General features: G+C 47.1%; 9 protein-coding genes across 9 annotated transcripts; 3 read left to right on the top strand and 6 right to left on the bottom strand.

Moving 5' to 3' along the window:
- Positions 1 to 1869: 1869 nt before the first annotated feature.
- N7471_002489 (adenosylhomocysteinase) lies at positions 1870 to 3455 on the top strand (the record flags this gene model as incomplete). Its single annotated transcript, XM_057275209.1, has 5 exons — positions 1870 to 1908; positions 1964 to 2096; positions 2147 to 2273; positions 2352 to 2953; positions 3010 to 3455. The coding sequence occupies 5 exons, from the start codon at positions 1870 to 1872 to the stop codon at positions 3453 to 3455; spliced, it is 1347 nt and encodes a 448-aa protein (XP_057139847.1).
- Positions 3456 to 3848: 393 nt separating this feature from the next.
- Positions 3849 to 5138, bottom strand: N7471_002488 (Tm-1-like ATP-binding domain-containing protein; the record flags this gene model as incomplete). The annotated part of the gene is made up of 1 exon (XM_057275208.1): positions 3849 to 5138. The coding sequence occupies one exon, from the start codon at positions 5136 to 5138 to the stop codon at positions 3849 to 3851; it is 1290 nt and encodes a 429-aa protein (XP_057139846.1).
- Positions 5139 to 5485: 347 nt separating this feature from the next.
- N7471_002487 (uncharacterized protein) lies at positions 5486 to 6012 on the bottom strand (the record flags this gene model as incomplete). The annotated part of the gene is made up of 2 exons (XM_057275207.1): positions 5486 to 5498; positions 5588 to 6012. The coding sequence occupies 2 exons, from the start codon at positions 6010 to 6012 to the stop codon at positions 5486 to 5488; spliced, it is 438 nt and encodes a 145-aa protein (XP_057139845.1).
- Positions 6013 to 7017: 1005 nt separating this feature from the next.
- Positions 7018 to 8252, bottom strand: N7471_002486 (uncharacterized protein; the record flags this gene model as incomplete). The annotated part of the gene is made up of 3 exons (XM_057275206.1): positions 7018 to 7407; positions 7464 to 7629; positions 7714 to 8252. The coding sequence occupies 3 exons, from the start codon at positions 8250 to 8252 to the stop codon at positions 7018 to 7020; spliced, it is 1095 nt and encodes a 364-aa protein (XP_057139844.1).
- Positions 8253 to 10499: 2247 nt separating this feature from the next.
- N7471_002485 (uncharacterized protein) lies at positions 10500 to 10798 on the bottom strand (the record flags this gene model as incomplete). Its single annotated transcript, XM_057275205.1, has 2 exons — positions 10500 to 10638; positions 10758 to 10798. 2 exons carry the CDS (start codon positions 10796 to 10798, stop codon positions 10500 to 10502), a joined length of 180 nt encoding a protein of 59 aa, XP_057139843.1.
- Positions 10799 to 14129: 3331 nt separating this feature from the next.
- On the bottom strand, positions 14130 to 15602 carry N7471_002484 (cytochrome P450; the record flags this gene model as incomplete). Its single annotated transcript, XM_057275204.1, has 1 exon — positions 14130 to 15602. One exon carries the CDS (start codon positions 15600 to 15602, stop codon positions 14130 to 14132), a length of 1473 nt encoding a protein of 490 aa, XP_057139842.1.
- Positions 15603 to 16152: 550 nt separating this feature from the next.
- N7471_002483 (uncharacterized protein) lies at positions 16153 to 16783 on the top strand (the record flags this gene model as incomplete). Its single annotated transcript, XM_057275203.1, has 2 exons — positions 16153 to 16597; positions 16650 to 16783. The coding sequence occupies 2 exons, from the start codon at positions 16153 to 16155 to the stop codon at positions 16781 to 16783; spliced, it is 579 nt and encodes a 192-aa protein (XP_057139841.1).
- Positions 16784 to 20232: 3449 nt separating this feature from the next.
- Positions 20233 to 21147, bottom strand: N7471_002482 (uncharacterized protein; the record flags this gene model as incomplete). The annotated part of the gene is made up of 5 exons (XM_057275202.1): positions 20233 to 20296; positions 20357 to 20366; positions 20440 to 20648; positions 20693 to 20853; positions 21118 to 21147. The coding sequence occupies 5 exons, from the start codon at positions 21145 to 21147 to the stop codon at positions 20233 to 20235; spliced, it is 474 nt and encodes a 157-aa protein (XP_057139840.1).
- A 190-nt stretch (positions 21148 to 21337) lies between these two features.
- On the top strand, positions 21338 to 22282 carry N7471_002481 (SDR family NAD(P)-dependent oxidoreductase; the record flags this gene model as incomplete). The annotated part of the gene is made up of 2 exons (XM_057275201.1): positions 21338 to 21389; positions 21447 to 22282. The coding sequence occupies 2 exons, from the start codon at positions 21338 to 21340 to the stop codon at positions 22280 to 22282; spliced, it is 888 nt and encodes a 295-aa protein (XP_057139839.1).
- Between the last annotated feature and the right edge of the window lie 998 nt (positions 22283 to 23280).

Below are 23280 nucleotides of genomic sequence, written 5' to 3'. Positions count from 1 at the left end.
CTTCATCATGCCTGCCACAGCCATCCAATGACCCCGTCCGGAGAGAAGTGTGGCTTGCCTCTACTCATAGGAGGATTGGCGCTATAACCCGCACGTATGACCACCCAAGCCCCATCAACCCGTACTTACAAAGTCTCATTATTCTCTTGTCAAACTTACTTTGCAGTCACACTATCACACATCTGATTTCCATCGCTGAGGCACGTAATAAAGGGACTGATACCACGATTTTTGCCCGAAATAATGAGTTGGGCAAAGACAAACGCAACTCATGGGAAACTCTTTACTGGCGAAGATGGTGGCATAATCCTGAGACGGTTAATATAATGTCAAAATAGGAGGATCTTATTTTATCTTACTTTGCTCCACTAACTCTAGGGGTGTGCAGATCGAGCTCTACATTTGGAGGAATTGTTGCAGTTGTTTCCAAATTCTTTGTATCCAACCAGGTTGAACATGCCCTTCGGGATCTGCAGCATGTGGACATGTTCTGCAAGATGCAAAGCATATAAATGAACGTATAAACGATGCACCGAAAATATCCATTGCAAATTTCATTGGATATACCTCTGTGCGAGTTGGACTGGCCGGTCCTCTGTCGATCAAGAATCCTGCAGCAGTAAGTTATGGCCAACCATTCTCTTTTCACATGCCTTAACTTATGAAAAAAATCTGAAGCCCGGTCATATATGGTTACGCTGGAGAAATATCCCCTCGCTGGGTTGATGCATTTTGGCTTCACCGAGCTAGACAGGCTGCGGGAAGTTTCCAAGCACGACGCATTGATGAAGCCTCTCAATGACGAGTATGTACCAAAGCTGGAACATACCAGCTGGTTTTAACTACTATAATTTGTTATGAGAGGGACATGAGGTGTTTGCCTCAACTCGCCGGTTGTCTTCCTGCGCTGTGCTCTAACGCACCGTTATAAATCCCCGGTAATTGGGACCTGGGAGCATACATCACATAACAAGGTCTATAGAGTTTGCGCTACACTGGTCTAGAAGGAGACTTGGGTGTTATTTATTTGCAAATCTTTATTTTTAGATAGATGAGGGTTCATGTCAAGTAAAACTAGTGGCATGGTATGGTGGCTTCTTTTTCATTCCTTTTATTTTATCCTTTGATTGTTGTGATACTCGAAATAAAATATCAACCAAAATGATTACTTCAATTGCATTGTTTATTAGCAGCCGTCGACTTTTATAATTATCTGAAGATATACTCCGTACCCTTTCCGATCTTGGAGGATTGTTTTTCAAGGCCCCACCTCAAGCGCACTAGCCCATATTGGGATATCCTGCCGCACATCTGGGCATATTTGTCCATGTATTATATGTATTATACAAGACGATCTTGAGATCAATTGATGAATGTACTTTACTTCAACAGGAACTACATATATATGTAGCTTGTGGTATAGCAAGGTTTGATGCACAAGATGATGCATTCACTATTGAGCTAACTACCGTAGATGAGGGGCTGGGTTACACGATCCCATCACGTGATCCCAATAGATGCCACCAATAGATGCCACGTTTAGCTCATGGTGGCTGCTGATCCTGACTAAGCTCAAGACCCCGCCATCAGTCAGCCCACTACGGAGACCGAAGAAGTGGTGATAAGTACCGGTACCTGGCCACACACGCTGAAAATGTATCGTAAGGCGGTACCTATACTTGCCACGTTCTGGGACCTTGGTGGATCCCTCACTAAGCGGAGAGTTTTCCTTCCCCTCTATTCTCCTTTTCCCTCTTTCCCTCTTCCTTTCTCATTCATACACCCTTTGGTCAGTCAATTCCTACAATTCCTATATCACTTCTGATCTTTGTCTAACAATCAGCAGTTTTTGAATACATATTTCACATAATGGCTGCTCCCGCACAGAAGTTCAAGGTCGCTGACCTCGTATGTTCTCTCTCAATCACCTATTTTTTCCCTTCAAACATTGACCGTTCCCTAGTCCCTGGCCGCCTTCGGTCGCCGCGAAATCGAGCTCTCCGAGGTCGAGATGCCCGGTCTGATGGCCATCCGTGAGAAGTACGGTGCCGACCAGCCCCTCAAGGGTGCCCGTATTGCCGGTTGTCTTCACATGAGTATGTTGATCCATCACAAAAAGCAAATCATGTGCTGACCGCTCCTCCAGCCATCCAGACTGCTGTCCTCATCGAGACCCTCACTCACCTCGGTGCCGAGGTCACCTGGACTTCTTGCAACATCTTCTCCACCCAGGATCACGCCGCCGCCGCCATTGCCGCCGCCGGTGTCCCTGTGTAAGTTTTCATTCTTTCTGAAACCTTTTTGAGATTTCATACCTTTTTGTGGACTTCGTCTGACCATTCTTTCTGCAGCTTCGCCTGGAAGGGCGAGACCGAGGAGGAGTACCAGTGGTGCTTGGACCAGCAGCTCCAGGCCTTCAACGATGGCAAGAAGCTCAACCTCATCCTTGATGACGGTGGTGATCTCACCTCCCTCATCCACTCCAAGTACCCCGAGATGCTCGAGGACTGCTTCGGTGTCTCCGAGGAGACCACCACCGGTGTCCACCACCTGTACAAGATGCTGAAGGAGAACAAGCTCAAGGTTCCCGCCATCAACGTCAACGACTGTGTCACCAAGTCCAAGTTCGACAACCTTTACGGCTGCCGTGAGTCCCTCATCGATGGTATCAAGCGTGCCACCGATGTCATGATCGCTGGTAAGATCGCTGTCGTTGCCGGATACGGTGATGTCGGCAAGGGTTGTGCCCAGGCTCTCCACTCCATGGGTGCCCGTGTCATCGTCACTGAGGTCGACCCTATCAACGCCCTCCAGGCTGCCGTCCAGGGTTACGAGGTTAACACCATGGAGGCTGCTGCCCCTACCGGTCAGATCTTCGTCACCACCACTGGTTGCCGTGACATCCTTGTTGGCCGTCACTTCGAGGCCATGCGCAACGACGCCATTGTCTGCAGTAAGTTGTTTTGGGTCAAAAGGTTGGTTTGAGCATTAATACTAACGATCTTTCAGACATTGGTCACTTCGATATTGAGATTGACGTCGCCTGGTTGAAGGCCAACGCTCAGTCCGTCCAGAACATCAAGCCCCAGGTTGACCGTTACAACCTCAACGGCAAGAACATCATCCTCCTCGCCGAGGGTCGTCTTGTCAACCTTGGCTGTGCTACCGGCCACTCTTCCTTCGTCATGTCCTGCTCTTTCTCCAACCAGGTCTTGGCCCAGATTGCCCTCTTCAAGGCTGAGGATGCCGCCTTCGGCAAGAAGTACATCGAGTTCGGTGCCGGTGGCCGCAAGCCCGTCGGTGTCTACGTTCTGCCCAAGCAGCTCGACGAGCAGGTCGCTCGCTGCCACTTGGATCACGTCAACGCCAAGCTCACTGAGCTGACCCCTGTCCAGGCCGATTACCTCAGCCTCGACGTCAACGGCCCCTTCAAGCCCGAGATCTACCGTTACTAATTTCTTTATATTTTCAACTGCGTTCGATGATAATCTTGGGAAATAGACTTTCAACATGATTCGACGATGTTATGATTGGCATTTCGAGTTCTCCATCAACTTAGAACTCAAAAGTGGTTGTCCTTCAACGGCATAAAAAGTGGCCTGCACCGGGGATGGTGTGTTTCTAATGTTTTTGTTTTGGCGTGGGATGACCTGGGATGGTCTTGCATTCAACACTGCGTGATGGGATTTTATTCTTGATACCTTATTCTGGTGTGTAGGCCTCCATGGGCCGATTGTGATGGTGTAGAACTTCAACAAATCGAAGCTATGCGTCAACATTTCACTCCTTGTGTAGTTGCTCCCGTATATGACCGGCTTTAGATTATATTCCTGGCCATGCCGTAGGATCTATTCTCCGCGGATCAATTTGGCCAGTTCATCTGCTACCCTCACTGCAAAGTCGGGATCATTGATGTTACGCAAATCTCGCGCGACTGATATCCCACTGCCCTCCAATTCCCTCTCCAAAGTAGAAAACAATACCTCATCTGCCTTTGGGTCGTGGAATGGCTGACCAGGAATATCCAACATGCTCACCCCACCAACAGGGAGAACCACCTTCGTCCGCCTCAATTGTCTTCTATCCCTCGAATCCCGCAACAAGTTCCCCGCTATAAACATCCCAATATCCGCACATTCCTTCTTAGTAGTCCTCATAAGCGTAACAGTCGCATTGTGCTCATGGAACAACCTCCCAGCCCCCGCAAAAGCAGCAGGAACACTCCCCGCCTCCCCGAAATTAACCATATCACACGCCCCAACACTAACAACCCTCGGAATATCCCGCATCGTAGCCGCAGTCAACCGTCCATCCCCTGCACTAAGAACCCCACCAACAACCTCATCCGCAATCTCCGTAGTCGTCAAATCAAGCACCGCATCAATCCGCCCCTCCCTCACAAGTCTCTCCAAAGCCCTCCCCCCAGACCCCGTAGCATGAAAAACATAAACCTCACAACCAGGCAAGACCTCCTCAAGACGTTCCCGCGCGCGCGTGACACCAGGAGTCGTAACCCCAAACATGGATATACCAATCCTCACACCAGAAGATGAAGGTACCTCTACCCCCTTCCCACCCCGCTCTCGTTTCAAAAACGCACTCGCCATCCCGACAATCCCCCCAGCAGCATTATCAAGAACACCCTCCAAAACACGGTTCCGGCCCGCGATATCAACAACGCTGTACATCATGCTGATATCCGTTTCGCCAATATACGGCCCCACGTCTCCCGATGCCATGGTTGAGACGATTAGTTTGGGGAATCCGACTGGTAGCGCGTCGCGCATGACTGCTGCTGCTAGTGATGTGCCGCATGAGCCGCCGATGGCGAGGATGCCGTGGATTTGGTGCGATTGGTGGAGGTCGATTACTTTTGTCGTGGCGTAGGGTGTGAGTGTGGTTATGTACTCGGCCCGCGCGAGGGTTGTTAGATCTGGGATTGGGGTTGACGGGGAGGAAGAGGTGACTAGGGCGCTTTGGGGAATGGCGATTTCTTCGTGGGTGGTTGGGTTGCGGCTGATGTCCATTAGGAGGACTGTTGCGTTGGTGGATTCGATTTGGGCTTTTGTGTAGAGGAGTTCTGGGAGTTTGGTGTCGCATGTTCCTAGGAGGAGGATTGCGGGGGTGGTTGGGGACATTTTGGTTTGGTTTCTTGGCTGGAATTTGATAAAGGAAACTAAGTAGTTGGGTTGAAGTTGAAGTGGAAGTGCAAGTGCAAGTTGGAGTAGAAGTGGGGTGTAGCCGGAATTATAGTGGGGTGACTTCGTCTACTGATCTGCTAGCTCTACCTATGTATATACGTTTGGGCAAGTGCTTGAAATTGTGATTTGAAAGATAAAATTAGGAAAATGAAACAGTAGCTAAGCGTTGATAGTATTTTGCAAATCGCTGCAGTATGATATTTTGGATATATGTTTGTTCTTTCTCTCTCATGGTGCCGGTTTGAACTATTCTCCCCCACGGTGTCGAGATTTATAATACACACTTATGCGCATGAGCTAGAGTTTAGCAGATCGAGTGGCTTTGAATTGACGAATTCTGTACTGCATCAGCCACATACATGATATATTCAAATTTCGAAACATACTTATCCTCGTCCGCCAGCTCGAACAACACATCTTGAGCCCCTTCCCACAGCGTCAGATTTCCAAGTGCATGCAGATTCTCAGATCCCTCAGTGATAGTCAAGAAGTGGTTTGCAGCAAGCGCTCCCATCTTGCTTGCGAAAGCAACTCCTCCATAGCAAAAGAGGAATTCGGTCTCCGAGATACCTCCGGGGTACAGCAGAATCTGCCCAGGCGCGGGATGCGCGGTGTGATTTTCGAATGGGAGGTTGAAATTGGTCTCGCCCAACGGAATCCACATTCCCTCGCCGCTCCATCGCACATGAATGAGCTTTTGCCGGTATGGGAGGAGAGAACGGAACAATGTGACGGTCTTGGGAGCAGCAGACTCGAGCTTCCCGAGGAATTGGTACGGACCTGCCGTGATCAGGATGGTAGAGTCTGTCATTCTGGAGTTAAAGGGGTTTGTGAGGAGAGATTGGCTCTATAATTCTCCAGCTTACTTTTAAAGGTGGGGATTTCTGATGGATGTTTCCCGCGGTCTACAATTTAGCTCCCGCGGTCGGTTCTTGGCGGTTGCTCTGTCCAATGGGCTTGTGCCTTTTCCGACATCATCCACTCGGATATCGCCTGATTCCACGTGCCGATGTGCTCTTCTATATACATGTGGGGCCATATCGTTGTATTATACGGAGCTTGGAGTTCAAGTTGGAGAAACTCGGATATTGTATTTTCTACTTTATGTGGAAGGAAAGTGGTGAAATGAAGAAGAAACAAAGTGCATTGCATAAATAACTATCACAGTGAGCAGATGAAGCAGCCAAACGCAAACTAAGTATCAGCAAGAAAGTTTCGAAGAAAGAGAAAAATAATTGGTGATGGTTAGGTAGACCCACAACCCTGAGTTTATGTTAAACCCTACGCCGACAGTGCCGTGTACTCTAGTCTTTAGATGGCGGCCGCGTACGAAACCCATGTACAAAAAGAGGGGATTCAACAGTGGAGGGAAGCCGAACCTTCTTTGTGGAAAGCAGAATTGCTCAAGGCTTAGTAGCTATTGTGTTTGGCCCCGATATTCGAGCCTTCGGATTACTCGTCTTATGGACACGGAACCGATTCGTATGTTGTTTTGGAGACCTTTGTATATCCTGGGCTGGTCGATATTTGACCTGAGCCATGGGCTCCGGGTCGGCCTCGGTTCTGATTTCCGGCTTTCTTGGACTGGGTGTAAGTGGTGGAACTTGATTTGGCTGAGTTGAAAGGCCTTGTCCATGAAAACACTTGACCAACATCTGTGCCGCGGAGGCACGATCTTCGGGGTCGACTCTTGCCATTTCGTGAATCTCTCCGATCATTGATGTCATAGCGAGGATGGCTTGGTAGGCCTGCGGGAGGGACGTAGAAAGGTACAGATTTTGGCGAAATTCATCAAAATCTAGTGTCCATGCGATTGTTACAAAAGGGACCAGATATCCATCTTGGGTGTCTGGAATCCATGTCGATAAACCTCGGGGGCCGTGTACAATGGGCTCCCAACAAAACTCTGAGCAATAACAGTGCGGTTGCATAGACCAAAATCGCCGAGGTAAAACCGGTATCGCGCATCTGGCAGTGCAGTATAGAGAATATTTTCCGGCTTTACATCTCGATGAACAATACCATTCACAGCCAGACAATCTAACGCCTGGAGCATCTGGTGGAAGGCGCTTTTGGCGAGGCTGTTTATGGACGGAAATTCACCCTTGAGAACCAAGGATTCAAGTGTGCCGTCCTTGAGGCCCATGAATATCTCCGCAGATGGTCCGTCCCAGCCTTGCGAGGTGATATAATCGATGATGTGCGGCTAGGGCAGCGTCAGTTTGGTGTGCGGGACCTTGGGAGCATTTATGTGTTACTAACGTGGCTAATCCGAGACAAAGTGTCGACCTCTCGCTTTAACAGCTTCCTCCACTCTGCCTCTTCTGAAGGTTGCTTGGGTTGTTGTAACATCTTAACAGCGAGAAACCTGCCCGTGTCGATATCGAGGCCCTTGTATACAGCTCCGGCCAAATCCAAGTTTGCCAAACTTCATATATATCTCATCTTCAGCTGTCGAGGGCCTGCAGTGTGAATTTTGGTCTGCATTTGAGCGGGTAAAGCCGTTTCCAACTCATCAGTCGTCCGAGCTAGGCGTGGATTTTCCTCGTAGTCATTAATAATAGACTCTCGATCTTTGATTATCTCCGCCGTTTCAGGGAAATCCTGATACCATATAAACTCGAATTGAACGGTATTTTGTGCTCTGCCGCCCATCCCAAGACGACTGTTCAAATCCTTCTGAACGACTACTTGACGAAAGCGGCCATGCTCGAATGGCACAGCATCGTTGCCAAAAAGCTGCGTTGTCTGACCATGAGACCTGTCGTAGAGCATAATCACATTGGTGGCCGGCTCGATCTCGAAAGAGCACTGGATGTTGGCGATGGTGATGCCATCTACAAAGATGTCCGCATCCCCACGCCCTAGTGTTGCAAGTGTGTGATGTGAACGTGACCGTATCTGGAAGCCAATGTCAAGAACAATTGTGCCATCTGTTAACTTCGAAGTAAGGTGTTGGTTCCAAGGATGGTTGACGACATTTTTGGCGTGTTCGTTCAGGGGCTTGAGGGAGAAGAGAGCAAGGCGATGGCGGTTTGGATACAACGACATGTCGAAGCAATATTGAACATAAAACAATTATCAAACGGGGAGGAAACACTCGGAAGAAATATTGGAGACATTATATTATGTAGTCATGTTATTTGGCATCGATTACGAAAGTGATCTTAACCGCTACACCCCGGCAATATTGGGAGTTGTTCGTTCTAGAAATCGTTTCAGATAATAAAATTAGATTGAAATGAGGACATAAATATAGTAAAAAGGCGTCGAATGTTGGGCGGTTAGCTATTAGATATGGTTGTTCAAGTGAATATAGAGTGAAGGGGCCAATTCGCGCGCTAGTTGCTGCAGCTTAGCGCTCAGGTCACACTGGATTCTGTCAGCTAGGGAAATCCCCCAATATCCTATTTCACCCACTCCCATTCTTCTAAATTGGTGCCTTTCGGTTTTATTCTACCAATCCCCTCAGTATGGCGGACATCATTAGATCTGGCCTATCTAATATCCACACTGCGCTCGACAACCTTGTTAAAATCCCAAGGCGACTCGATATTGACCGATCACGTTTCGACAGAGACGTATCATACATTTCTCATCAGTCGCACAATTTAACAGCATCCCTGAGCCCCGATAACCATTCCAAGAGGCACCAACGCGAGAGGCAAAATGCCGTGATAATCAAAAATGGCAACTGATGAACCACGATGCATCACGCGCCAATAAGCAATTTGATGCCCAGGTCTACGAATTAGAATCGCACATAATTAAGAAATCGAGAATCGAACATTGGATGTTCCCAACGGGACAAATATAAACAATCTCGCCCACGAGACAGTCAAGTTGAACTGGAAGAAACAAGAGGTGAAGGGTAGTAAGTTCCCTCCTCTCATTCTACTTCCTTACCGCTACAGTCTTGCTGACTTCAATACAAATATAACGTTTCGCAAATTACTACATATTTTCTAGCCTCTTTCATTGTTAATATACATCGTTAATATACATGTACCAAGTCACATAATTAACCTTTGCTTCCCGTCTTCTCGCTCGGATAACACAAGTTGAAGATGTAGGAATATGGACTATGAACGAAACATGGGACCACAATGGTCATTGCTCGAGTGGCCATGGTCTCAGACTCATTTTGTATGACTGTCCACATCAAGCTTCTTGGCCTCGCCTCTTACTTGTCAAGCATCTCAAAATCAGAACACTGGCCGAGAACGCCTGAGCTGATGCCTCACGGGCTTTTAAGACGGGCGCGGGGCATAAGAGAAAACAATACAAATGTCAAACTGCGACATCTATCTACAAGGAAGAGATAGGCTATATAATAAATATACCGACTGCGTAATGGAGATATGTGCGAAGTTACACTTTGGGGGTTCTCCAAATCAAGGAGGCCAGGTAAGATATGGACCATTAGAAGGTCTATATCTCTTGCAAGATATGTTCATAAACTGTCAAGTGAGCCAAAAATAACATATGCTCGAAGATATTAGCAATGATCACCTGAACATTTCTATTGTCTCATGATCTTTTGAAGCAATCTTTTTTCCCTAAGCGAAATGATGATTCTTGAGGTCAAGGATATTTCTGCGTTCATATGTTCTTCAGTACCAGGCGAGAAAACATATACGTCAAAGGAAGAAGATAGAAACTTCCAAGAAGTAACAAAAAAACATGTGAACTGTGGGTCAAACAAGAGACGGTAAGATATCGATTCGCTGGCGTTGCCTCTCCTGGCTCGTTTTGGTCAAGCATCATTTGATAAAAACTGATTGCTTTCAATCTCGTTATGTCGGAGCTCTCATGGTATGTCCTCAACGATGCTGGAAAGTCATAATGTATAAATAGGTAGATAAAGCCAAAAGTATATCCCACAACAAATTGGGTAATTTGTAGTGTCGTAAGAGTCCGTTTCAAAATACTCGGGACGCGAAAACGAAGGCAGGTCAAAATGTAGTAAGAATACTGCGGGACAAGTACATATTAGCAAATTATTGCTTCAGAAGGATACTATTAGATCTCACCATTATACTATGAACTCCTGAATTTACAAGAAGTGGAATCAAAATCTGAGGAGTCATGCAATGTAGCATTGCACAGCCGTAGACGAGGACACCGGCGTGATGGAATATCTGCAAGAATGATGCCTCTTTGCTTTTCATGAGGATAAGTCCAGTATCCAAGAGTTCATAAAATTTGGAAAGGTAAAATACCCATGCCAATGCACCTAAGCCATTGTTCCAGGGGTCTCCTGACCACTGTCGTTGGAGACCGTCGGTCATCTCGCTTCTACCAGTCGTCCACGTAGGGCTTGCGAACTTGCAAAAATAGTCCACCACCTGGACTTCGTAATCCTGATCGTTCTGGAATGGAAATGTATCCTGAATGACTCTGAGCGCCATATAGACCACGGTTGCTGAGAACACAGCTAAAAAGGAGTTGTGGAGTATCATAATCGTCCTGAAAATCCCAGATTCACACCAAGGTCTTGGTTGATTTTTTCGAACTCGGTTCCATCGATTGGCGATTAGCACGAGCGAGACGTACATGATGACCGTGGTAATAACGAGGAGTGCATCGACAGACATCGCATAATATTTGTGAGATTTCACAGGCAAAAAGCTGGGGTGATCTCTCGAAGAGTTTATGGAATCAAAAAGCTCAGTATAGCTTGGAAATCGAAACAGTTTGCTTGGAGGCAAACCAATATAAACAAAAGGGCTGTTCGACATGACTTGAGTTTATGGCTGAATTCGGGGGCGCAATGAGATAATAGTATTGGTTCAATTCAGAAAAGATCAAATAGCGTAGCCCCAGAGGTAGCGGGTACTCACTCAGCAATGACCGACACGACTCTTCTTAAATAGATGTTACCACATTAAACAGTCAGATTTGTCCTTGCTTTTCTGCCACCATGGTCAGATGTCAGGCTACACTTGGCATGCCTATCTTAAAGTCAATGGCGGTGTACAATGACCGAGTGGGGATCGGCTGCATCCCCTCCCTCCCTCACATCGATCTACAACGTAGCGTGATATAACGTATTTCACATGCGAGTGGATCACGCCAAAACACCTACATTTATATCTCAACAACCATGATTTTACTATGTGTTTTGGCGTGATCCACTCGCATGTGTGATCCACTCGCATGTGAAATACGTTAGCTGCCTTTGTTTGGGCTGTACAAGTTTTAATACGGAAATTTAGTAACATCCCCTTGCTCCATCCTGCTAAATCTATCTCGCAAATCTTTACTTCGTATGAATAGAATAAACTTGTGACTCAATAGATGTTACTAAGGATGGATAGGTTGAAAAGCACGGGCACTGAGTGGATGGCGAATTTGTGTAAAAGTGCATTCCGGTTTCTTTCTGGGGAAGCATTTTGCTCACTCCCAGACCTTTTACCAGCCATTATAACAATGCTGATTCAAATGCTACTTCCCCTAGTGTGCATAATGGCACAATATGGACTCTCTGGAATTTTAATGACTGCGACAACAAAAGGGTCATCTTATCAAATCATTGGCATTCTAACTTTGGTATCTCTACTCTACATTGAAACCACCCATCTTTCCAGCCTATACAGCCTTCCGTTGCTCAAAGTACAACACCTCTTCTTCTCATTTGTTAGAACAGTCCATATAATCAACTTGTTATACATCATTGGCATTGACAAACATTCTGTTGTCGAGATATGCCCTTCCAGATCCTCTGATATCATGCCCCGGTGGTGTTTTGCCGTCGGGGTTGCTACAAGTCTACGCGGAATTGGCACAAGATGGGAAGCGAAGAACCTCCCCGCGTTTCCACGGTGGATTTCTCCCATCAAAGGCACAATCAGCCGGCAAAGATTCATTCTGCGTCAGATTGTCATCATATTGGGTCAGCTGTTGACACTTGACATACTCTATCATGGTTATTTCGACCTTTTCTTCGAATGTCAAGAGCTCACACATGGCCCTGGCACAGAATATATGATACACGGATGGCCTACTATATTGCAATTAGCGGCATGTCTCGCAATTGTGCCTACATTCCTTCTGGCTTTAAGAACAGTGGTGGATTCTGTCTATCGATGTATGTCTATCGCTTCTGTTAGTCTGTGTTTGACACATCCAGAGGACTGGCCGCCTTTTTTTGGAAGCTTGTGGGATGCATATACATTTCGAAAAGCATGTGGGTAAGTCATCATCACTCAAAGACTGACGGAACTAGCTAAAACTGTTATTTAAAGCCAAATCTGGCATCAATCCCTCCGTTGGCCATTACGCAGTATTTCGAATGGCCTATCTTTTGGGATACTTAAATTGGCACCAGACAAGACAACGGCACGATATATGGAGCTGACGCTCATATTTGCCCTCTCCGCCGGTATCCATTATATCACCGCGACATTGATCAATATTCCTGGTCAGGTAGGTGTAGCACTTATCCTACTTATCAGTCCATTCATTGTGGCCATTGAGGACATTGTACAGAGATACATATATCGGCATTACTCTGATATGGATGATATACTATGGCCTTTGGTGTGTAATGACACACTTTGCAAGTTATTAGGATATTGTTGGGTTGTATCGTGGTTGTATATAATCATCCCCTGGGTTGCATTTCCTGTTATGCGACTACCTACATTTACCACAACATTATCGGCCTTGAGTGTCGTGAAAAAGTTTGGTATACCTGTGGCGATGGCAAATGTGGCAGTTTATGGGTTGCTTTTACACAGGATTTTCAGCCTGGAGGTTTAGATTTTTTTACTTTGTTTACCATCGTCAAGGTGATAGGAAAGAAATTGTGAAAGGTTGAAGAGATAGAAATTTCGCAGATCAGTATTTCGTTTGTTTGGTATCTGCCAAATCACTTTCTTTGACCATCCTGTGTTCTCGAGTTCCAGCCCGACCGTCCTTGGCGAGACGGTAACATTGAAACTCTGCTGAAGAAAGGTTGCCATTTCATCTTAGTATAAATGAGGATGTTCTTGTAGATGCTTTCGGAGTGGAATGATCCTTCGTTGTGGACCAACACGATTCGTAGAAGAAGGTTGGCTATCTCCGCTTTTCCGGAGTATGGAGTATGTAGCTGGCCATCAGAGAGTCGTCATTGCGTTGTCACTTCTCTCCACATGTCCGTCACGGTCTGATAAAGTAGAGATCTGTATCGCACGGACTAACCATACAGAGGCCTATACACGCCAGCCAAAAAGCGGCCACACAAGGCAAAAAGCAAACCACTGGTCCTCATTTTACACAGCCGAATCGTTTCTCGGGTATTGGAAGTTGTACATACTCCAAGAAGAATATAATCAACCGTGTTTGCATATTTTGCCTGCGGTCCCTGATGGGCATATCTCTCATAATGTAGCTAACTCTCTCTCTTCTCCTTCTCAAGCGACCTTCAATATCACTAACTCCATTATTTATCTCTCTTTTTCCTCTCATGTGTAGTGCTTTGGTTCAGTAAGTTCAAGACGGTAGCTGGGCGGATGGCAGTCCGCGATCAACAAGACACTTGCTTTTTGATTGGCGACCCCAAGCCTCTGCGCCCCAGCAGTACAAAGCTGTATAACTAGTGGGTTATGGCCCAAACCCCATTTCAGGCACTTTTATGCCTGAATGCCACTTTGGGCTTGCAGAAAAAAAGAAATACCTGAATTACCATTACAAAGGCCATAGTACATAAGTAAAGTACGCTGGTTCCGTCAGCTGTCTCCAGTAGGCAAAATCTCATGTAACACGAAGTACAAATCTATATACTATGTAGTAGTATCACCACACTTCTAGGCGGTCTGCCAGCAAATTAAAGGTCATTATGCCATACAAATCTATATATCACCACATTTTAACTTGGCTTTACTATGGTTATAGTAATACACGATTTTCACGAGGTAAAGGCATTGTGCCCTGGAACAAATCCTAAGAAGGGCTGACAATAAAGGTCAGAGGTTCCGTTGGCTCTGACACCGGCCCCAGTTTCTTTTCTACCGTGGCCGCATTCGTCACCTCCAAGTCCACCTCCGTTAATAGCACCGCCAGGAATACTTTGACCTGCTGTAAGATAAAACCAGTACACGGACACCGCCTGGGTCCCGTGAGAAAAGGCAAATATTTACACTCGGTCTCCATCGTATTCGGGAGGAGTCCGTCCCATCGCTCCGGTCGAAATCGTGAGGCATCCTCACCCCAGACAAGAGGGTCTTGGTGTAACATCGCAAGGGAAACAGCCACGCGAGCCTCTACTGGAATGGAAAAGCTAGCAGATTGAGTTTGAATGTTGATGGGGCGATCAATGGCTCGGGCCGTAGTCGGGATCGGGGGGTGTAGGCGAAGCAGTTCGTTCACCACCGCATTGAGGTAAGGAAGTTGCGAAAGTAGCTGCAGCTCCCGGCGATGGTTCCAGTCGCTTTCTTGAAGCTCTGCGCGGAGCTTCTGCCTCACCTCAGGATATAGGGATAGCTCCCTTAGCGCCCAGACGAGGAGAAGCGTGGGGGCGGGAAACCCGTGGGAGAAGATTTGCCTCGCATGGGCCAAAACATCCGGGGTGATGGGTTGCGCTGTGCTCCCGCCTGTCTCGTGGGATATCCTCTGGAGGAAGTTCATTTGCTCGAGGGATTTCACAGCCTCCGGGTTGAGGAGGTCCAAATTGGCCTCCAGAAGCTGGAGGATACATTTTTCAATCCTTTCATGGACATCATTCTCGTAGTAATCCGGTTCCGCAAAATCCCGACCAGACATAAGATTCATCACGGTGTGCTGGAGTGGATATGATAGACTCGCTGCCATCTGCACATACTGGGTAAACGGCTCCTGCCATTCCCTTGTACACTGGGAGGCATTCTCCAACCCGAGCCCCAGGCACCAGACCGCGTCCATGGCAAAATCCTGTAGGAGGATTTGGAGGTTATCACCCGAACCGATGTCTCGGAGTCTTTGGACGTGGTCTGTCGCAATTGAGATCAGCTTCGAATGAAACCTCTCCATAGCGGGTCTGTTATTGAATCCTCGAGTCATATCGGCGTGCCAATGTCGGGCGACGTCGCCCTCTGCGGTAATCAGGGCATTGCGGACGATCCGTTTGCCAGTTCCAAAGGGACCTCTAGTCTGGGTTCCGCACCGACTAATAGATTCCGCATTGTTGACAAACACCTGTCGGATCAAGGCGGGGTCTCGAAGGTATACCAAGGGCACACCGCCGATAAGCGTCCAGGATATACCCTCCTCCGCACCTGCGTTGAAGAGGGCCCCCATGGACGTTTGATAGAAATCATGGGACCATCTCTCTGACAGGAGGCCCAGGGTAGGAAAGCAAGAGGCGTATGGGATGTCGGGAAGCGGATTGTCTCGGAAACCGAAGAGGCTCCATAGGGCAGCGGAAATTGTTTGGAACATTTTGATCGCTGAAAATGAGATTCAGTCAACCGCTTTACAAGTATTAGCGGGCGGCTGATGTGGGCTTAAGGGTGGATGTGAATGAATACGAGACGAGCTGAATATTGATCACACGACGGAGTACTCCGTACATGCAACTAACTCCCCCTGGGCAGACTAACTACCACAGCTGAACTTATATTTTTTTGTTGAAATATATCAACCCTTTTTTCGTATTAACTCGTTAGATGCACTAGATATCTCTTTTGATTTTAATAAATAATTTTGTCCATTTTGTGATGTAGTAGACTTGTCAAACTGGTCCAATGATGTAGTAGACTTGTCAACCTTGAAACTATGTAGTACTTGTCAAACTGGTCCAAATTATCCGATCTAGTGGGGCTCTAGTAAGAAGTGGTAGCGATGATTGGTTAGAACTAGATCGTCCCAAGAAACACTAGTGAACTTTGTTTCCTTGGACCGAACACCCCCGCCAACCTTGGAATGCACTCAACACACACAAAGATTCAATAGTTTTCCATGATCTCTGTTTCAAATTCTGCCCTCTAACATGGTTCAGTACAAACTTTTGGCATGCCTCTTCATACCCTCCCTGTTGATGGTCAACTGGCGGGTCTCCCACAGCCGCACTGTAACCACCAAGATCCCCGAATCCGTTGACCAAAATGCGATTATCCGAGCTCTACAAGATCAGCTGAGCTTCATTCAAATGAATCCGGTGATTATAGGCATAGACCAGGTCCCGACCGATCCCGCAATATACGAGGACGAATTGTTTCTTGCCTCTAAGACTGGGGGTCCGATTGAGACATATATGCTAAGCAGCGTGATTACAATCATACCATGGATCGGTCTACAGGGCGAGAAACATATTCGGTTCCAGACCTGGTTGCGAAATACCGAGTCCGGTGTCAAGACCTACGCTGATGCACCGTTTGGTGTATCCGTGAGAAGCCAATGGATGGTCCAGCCTGACACTACGCGTGGTGCAGAAGGTAAGAATTAAGGCTCCCTTTCTTAGAATGCTCAAAGCTCACCGCAATTTAGGGTGGATACTCGTAGTTGAGAGAACTGTCGAGTGTATATGGTGGGTGATGCCCTTCGTGGCATTCACGTATGATGGAGTCCATGCTAGCGTTGGTCGAGATTTACTGGAGCTAGCTGGGATGAAGGGGGCTTAATGCCAAATTCTACTGTTGTTCTTAGGAAAGCCAATTCTGAACTTGATTTTGGTTGTTGGCACAATGTCGCACTCCAACGAAAACGATGTCAGTCAAAGATTGCTCACTAGCCTATGCTGGTGTATCTGACTAAAACGAAGGCGGCAATGAGCTCCTCAACGCTGTGATGAGATCTTCAATACTGTTATCTTCAACTTCAAAATTCTATTTGTTTATTACAACGCATCTAATTGGAAGCTTTAGCACTCCTACGGCTCCTACGGTTCATCCAGGGCCAAGGAAAAAGAGTCTTACGGCTCGTCTAGCCGCGATAATAATGACGACCAGAGCGATAGCAAGTCCGATGAAAGAATGTCTGGTAACGATATAGGTAGCGCCCAAAGTGGTTTAGATAAAGTATTTGCAGATGAAGCTTAAGCTACCGTTCAGGAAAATAGCTCTTGCTTGCTAGAGTGAATTGTTGAGAATGCTTGAATTCTTCAAGCTACCTAGGTACCAAGAGTGATTACAAATACAAGTACTAGCATATAGCAGCGTGTCAATAGTACGCCCATGCAGGTGCAGCAAATTTTGACGCCAGATCTCCCCTCCTCCCCTCCTCTCCACCCCTTTTAGAAACCTGTCTACAGCATTTGGCCAGATATATGTAGGCTTTTAGAATTTCACAATGACTCATTGGACTATCGAATCAAATACGATGCACGTCCTCTGTACTGTGATCCAAGCTGCAAACATGGGCGTTCATGTCTACGCTTAGGTAAATCAATCAGTGATTTAACTCGCCACTTGTCCGGGACTTCCCTACAATCTTGTGGCTGGCTGGATCTCGCCAATCGTCCCTAGATAAGCCCAAAGTCGAACTGGGAAATGATCGCCCGATTTTATTCGCGCTTTGGCTGATAGCGACAGAAAATCCCCGCTCTGTGGATCTTTTCACTGTCTTTGTACCCGCACACCAGCGCATCATGCACAACTCAACACACGGTTCCCGCGGAATTTGTGGAGCTTCCGCTTCAGCTAGAGGTTGTTTTTGTGGACATTTCACGATTTTTGATGATCAACAGCGGTGTGCAGACCTTTGTCATCACCTTGAAATGATGCATTTTATCATTGGAGAAAGGCTATATAGACAGCATCAACGCTTGCACTTCATATTCAGGTGCGGAGTTAGAAATCGACAATTGGTGCGCCCAACGAGCTGGAAACACGTCACCAAGCGCCCCAGTAGTTGATCGCCATGATGTCGACCAAGAAACTGTCTCAATTGCTTGTAAGATGAGCGTGCCGCTGGATAATTGTGTTTTCATCTTTGGTGTAAAACGGAGTCAGTCTCCCGGCGAAAAGTTGGACTGCCAATTTCTTTTTTCACTTTACGGCTACTATACTTTTTATCAAACAAAAGATTCTTCATCATGGGAAGTAAGTGGTTTACCAATACTCAAGCACAGGGATCTCTGGGCTATTAGGGCATTTCCATTAACGTGCATCAAATGGTAGTCCAAATCACCTCTCAAGACGAGGGAGACTATGATGTTATCCAGAATGATAGCAATGATCAGGCTAGCTCCACCGACGAACTGCCCAGTTACCGTGACCAGGAAGGATATCCGCCCGTTGACTTCTTCCGCGGTTCTATGAAAATATGGATGACCCATTAAACTCCTGAATACGTACTAACCGATACCTGAACAGGCTTCCGGCTATGTGGACCAGGAGAATTATGATATTGGTGTCAATATGGTCGTCGATGGTATTGATATTGAAAACTTTGTTGGGAATCTGAAAGATGGATTGGTCATTAGAATGAGCCTTGAAAAGACTAAAGGCCAGGCTGTTTTCCATCTCCAATACGGCATGCAGTGTTGGGTATCATTGCTTGGCGAAGATGCCAAGATACTTTCGCTTGATTGAACTTGTCTTTTTAATCAAATTAATTGAGACAATGCAAAGGATTGAGCCACTTAAGTTAGATTTATGGAATAACATGTGCACGCTGTGAGATTGAATGACTACCATTTGAATGGACACCTTTCGCTATGGGACGAATAATAGTCATCCTAAAGTGAGCCTGGGGCGGCCAAGGGGTGACTTTATATTATGGTGTCTTGCCTGAGCCTGACACCCCATGTTCTAGCTTACAGCTCCTTTTTTCTTTTACTTGATTTCTTCCCCTCCTCCCATTGCTTTATAGGCACCCTCGGGTGATAGAAAGTTGAAGGTTCGATCATAGACCAATGGTATGATCACTTTATACAATCCTTATATATGCTTAGCAGTCACTACCGTTATCCCGGCTGACGTTCAGCCAGACGGCGGAATCATTCTAGGGAAAAGTCAAGACAGTAGTGAATTGCAACTATCAGAAGGATAACCTGACAACCTTAAAGGTTTTATATCTAATTGCCTATCGGAGTTCTAAATCGCCGACAAACGTTAGTCTTAATAGCCCATAGCACCAGCTTAGTGTAGCCGCACGCCTTACCTTTAATATGAGTGTGTATTGTGAGCCTCGAAGAGCAAAAGCTGGGGATATCATTTGGTGCCCCCCTAGTACAGTTCATTGGCATGTTGCGGGTAAAGGAAAATCTATGGTTCACCGTGCGGTCACTTATGGTCCTGTGGATTGGTATAGTCCAGTTTAAACAGATGACTTGAAGTGATCTCATTGAGAAAGTTGTTGGGAGACCCTCGGTTTTGCCTTTCAGTTTCCAGTTGGATGAAGTGTCAGCTTTGCTGGGACGCTCGTGGTTCCGGCCTTCGGGGTGAGGCCACAACCTGGGCAATGTAATTGATTGGATAATTTAGTCTCTTCAGATGCTGCTTCTCCAGTACACATCTTTCATCTCTTTGCTTCCCCTTCGTTTCTTGCCTGATACTATCAATCAACATGTTTCAATATTTTATTTCAGACAAAATCAATAGTGGGGGGTTCAGAGGGAGATGTTGAGTTTCTGCTTTTCATTAAGTCATTATCGATATGTCAAGCGGGTCGGTCTCTTCAGTGATTGAAGCATTCTTTTGGATAACGGAACGCATGGCAATATATCCAAGGTCACTTGTCGCATTAGTATAGACCGTTCATCTGTACTATTTAACATTGGGAACTTGCATATGACTCATGCCACTGAAGCAATGCCAGGATGCTATCAAGGAGAGTGCTTGGCCGGGCTATCAGCTGGGATAGAAAACTCGTTCTTCCATAGCAACACGAGGTACCCGTAGTAATCCAAGGCCCTATTCCACATCCGGAAAGAGGCATATACCGTATTGTGTGTGATGGTATGTTCGAAATTGAGTCTCAGCACGACATGGTTCTTTTTCTTTTGGCATCATCCGTGGCATCGACTGCCTCGCCTGCATTTAAAAACCCGGCGTACATGCAGACACTTTCTTCCTCAACAAAGGCAAGGGAACATTGTGGTATTTATACACTTGGGATCCTGTCACTGCTAACGGTCCAGCCGTCGGTAGCAAGAAGGTGGCCCCAGAACGGTGCTTTCGAGGATCTCCCATCTATTCTTATTAGTATCAGTCCTTATATTGACCGAGAAAAGCAATATAAAAGTTGCTTACCTTGTGTTCGCTAGCTCGAGTTACTTAGAAGAAAAAGACTTCGCTTCGAAAGGATATAGCACTATCTTATGTGCCAGGCTCACCGACAGGTAATGGCTCAAACGAGTCATCGGGTTCAGATATGTCTTCATCCACGAGGGCGTCGGTAACAGTGAGATCGATGACCAATAGGTCGATCTCCGGACTTGGGGCACGGTTCGTAGGGTGGCTGTCTTCGTCAACCTCGGTCGTGGTACGCGCGGCCCAGGTGATATAGGACGACAGGATGACGGTATGGCCCAGGAGACTTGGTCTATAGGGTAGTCACGTAGGAAGGTTTCAACCTGATTGAGAGACTCGAGCATGAGCAGCTTGCGCTCGGAATCGCCGTTGCGGGCTTTGACACCATAGAACACCCGGACGGTCGCGTCGCCGAAGTGCCTCTCGATCTCCAAGAGCCATATGTCAATTAATGCCGAGGGCACCAGGATAAGGCTAGGGCGGTACGGAGGCCGAGACTAGCAGAGTGCCGCCTGGTAAATCAGGGTGAGGGCGGTCAATGTCTTCCCCAGACCGCACGTATCAGCAAGGATACCGCCATGAAGTGGGCTGGCCTCCTGTTGCGGATATTATATGGGGAGGACTACAGCGAACCCCCCCGGCTAGATCGACCCGCCCCTGCCTGAAATTTCAGTACGCGCCTTCCTATTTGGGCCGAGCTGCTGAATTGATCAAACCCATAAAACAATTCAATTGATGCAAATGATGCCAACACAACAAACAACCAGACCCCATGACCGGTTGAAGACCATTCGGGCCGAATGTGGAATTTAGCCGCGTTCCCGCATTTCCTCCGTCACTCTCCAACGGGCAATTTTATTCCGTGGGGATGGGGATCATCTATCGGCTAAATATAAAAGCAGAGGTTAAAGAGGTGGACATGTCCTTCTTTAATCAATCTCATCTTCTTAATTTTCTCCATCTCTTTCATTAACATCCAAAATGGCTCGAGTACTTGAAGGGAAATTCGGCATCGTCACTGGCGGATCGCGGGGTAAAATCCAGCCTCCCCCGCATACCAAGAGACCAAGTTAACACGCCATCTACACAGGAATTGGCGAAGCAATTGCCCGCAATCTGGCCGCAAAAGGCTGCTCCCTACTCCTGAACTTCACTTCGGAGTCCTCGCGCGCTCCCACCGAAGCATTGTGCTCCTCCTTAGCTACAACCCATAACATCAAATGCGAGAGCGTGCAAGCCGATCTGAGCCAGCCCGCCGAAGCCGTGACAGCAATCATCGGCGCCGCACAAGAACATTTCAGCACCTCTGGAAAATTCCAGATCGACATCCTCATCAATAATGCCGGCGTATCGCAAGACCGGAACCTGAACGACGCCACCAAGGGCCCCATTGAGGCCGAGCACTTCAACTGGCAATACGCCATCAATGTTCTCGCCCCGCTCCTCCTCACACAGGCATGCGCCCCCTTCCTCCCAACCGACCGAAGCGGCCGCATCGTGAGCATCTCTAGTGTATCCTCGTCGCTCGGTTTCGTGGGTCAGTCGATTTATGGCGGTACCAAAGCTGCCATTGAGGCGATGACGCGCACCTGGGCACGTGAGCTGGCAGACCGTGCGACTGTTAATGCCGTTAACCCCGGCCCGGTTGTTGGTGATATGTACTTTGCCACCGGAGAGCAGTTCTGGAAGGATATCCAAGGGTACCAAGATAACACGCCGATGAGCAAGTTGGATGTGAATGATCAAGACACTATGAGTCGCTTGACTGATGAACAGAAGCGATTGATTCAGGAGAAGATGGGTGGTCGTCGGCCGGCTTTCACTAGTGAGATTGCGGGTGTTGTTGGCATGTTGTGTACGCCTGATGGTCTTTGGTGTACTGGCAGTGTGGTATGTGCCAATGGTGGCATGAAGATGGGACAATAAGAGAATATAATCAATTGCATACCATCTCACCTTGTTACTGGAATATATGAGCTTTTTGCACGGTGCGTAATTGACTACCCCAACAGGAGCCCGGCTCATGGATGGCTCCCTGCTTAATCCCTGCAACTGCATGTACCCTTTGGTTTCAATTGGGAAGAATGATCTCCAGCAGCTCCCACATTGATCAACGCATTCTCACACCCTATTATCCTTATTGAATGCCAGGCCGCAGCTCTGTTCTAAACTAAGGATAATCTATGAAGTCGTTGGCTGGGACTGTGCTCTCTTCCAAAGCGATCTCGAATACTCGGGTGCAGCACCACAGGAAATGTCCAGCCTCAGAGCCTCGAGCTGTCTTCCAACCCCTATTGTCTCCCAACTGCTATTCTTTTTCGGACATGATCACCTTGATCTCTGAATATCTTTCAACTTGACGTACAACTTGCTTATATCATGGAGGAGCAGAAATTTATTTCAGGCTCGAGATTGGTGCAAGGAGAGCGTCGGAAGTCATTCCCAACATAAAGATATCAATATAGAGAAGGAATAAGTGGCCGCCGTTCTCGAGTGATGTGCTTACGAAATGCTGTATGAACCAGGTTGTGTGACAAATGCCTCCTCGTGATGCTATTATTTCTTATTAGTATTATCTCTTTCTTTTTCTTCTGGTGAGGCCATCAAATCAGTAATGCTTTGTGTTGGGAGGGAGACCTGCGCCTGGTCGGCATTCTGAATATTGTGCTTGCTAGTGACTTAAGGCTATCCAAGGCAAGGAGGACGATTACCGCGGTGGTTTTGGATGTCAATAGCAATTCAGGTATATATACAAGCATGACCAGCCGAAGAGATTCAACCCCGTCAGCGCTAAGCTTTCTTGGAATTCAGCCTCCAAACTGTGACTCATGAACAGTTTTATCGTGTTGTCTGCTATCCCATGAAAGCAGCCATAAAAGAGAGGGCAATATACCAAAATCCGGAATCAGTTGTCCACTCTCTCA

The sequence above is a fragment of the Penicillium samsonianum genome (genome assembly GCF_028829775.1).
Source record: "Penicillium samsonianum strain IBT 33392 chromosome Unknown utg000002l_segment0_segment0, whole genome shotgun sequence".
Taxonomy (NCBI): Eukaryota; Fungi; Ascomycota; class Eurotiomycetes; order Eurotiales; family Aspergillaceae; genus Penicillium; species Penicillium samsonianum.
This window is presented reverse-complemented; position numbering and strand designations above follow the sequence as displayed.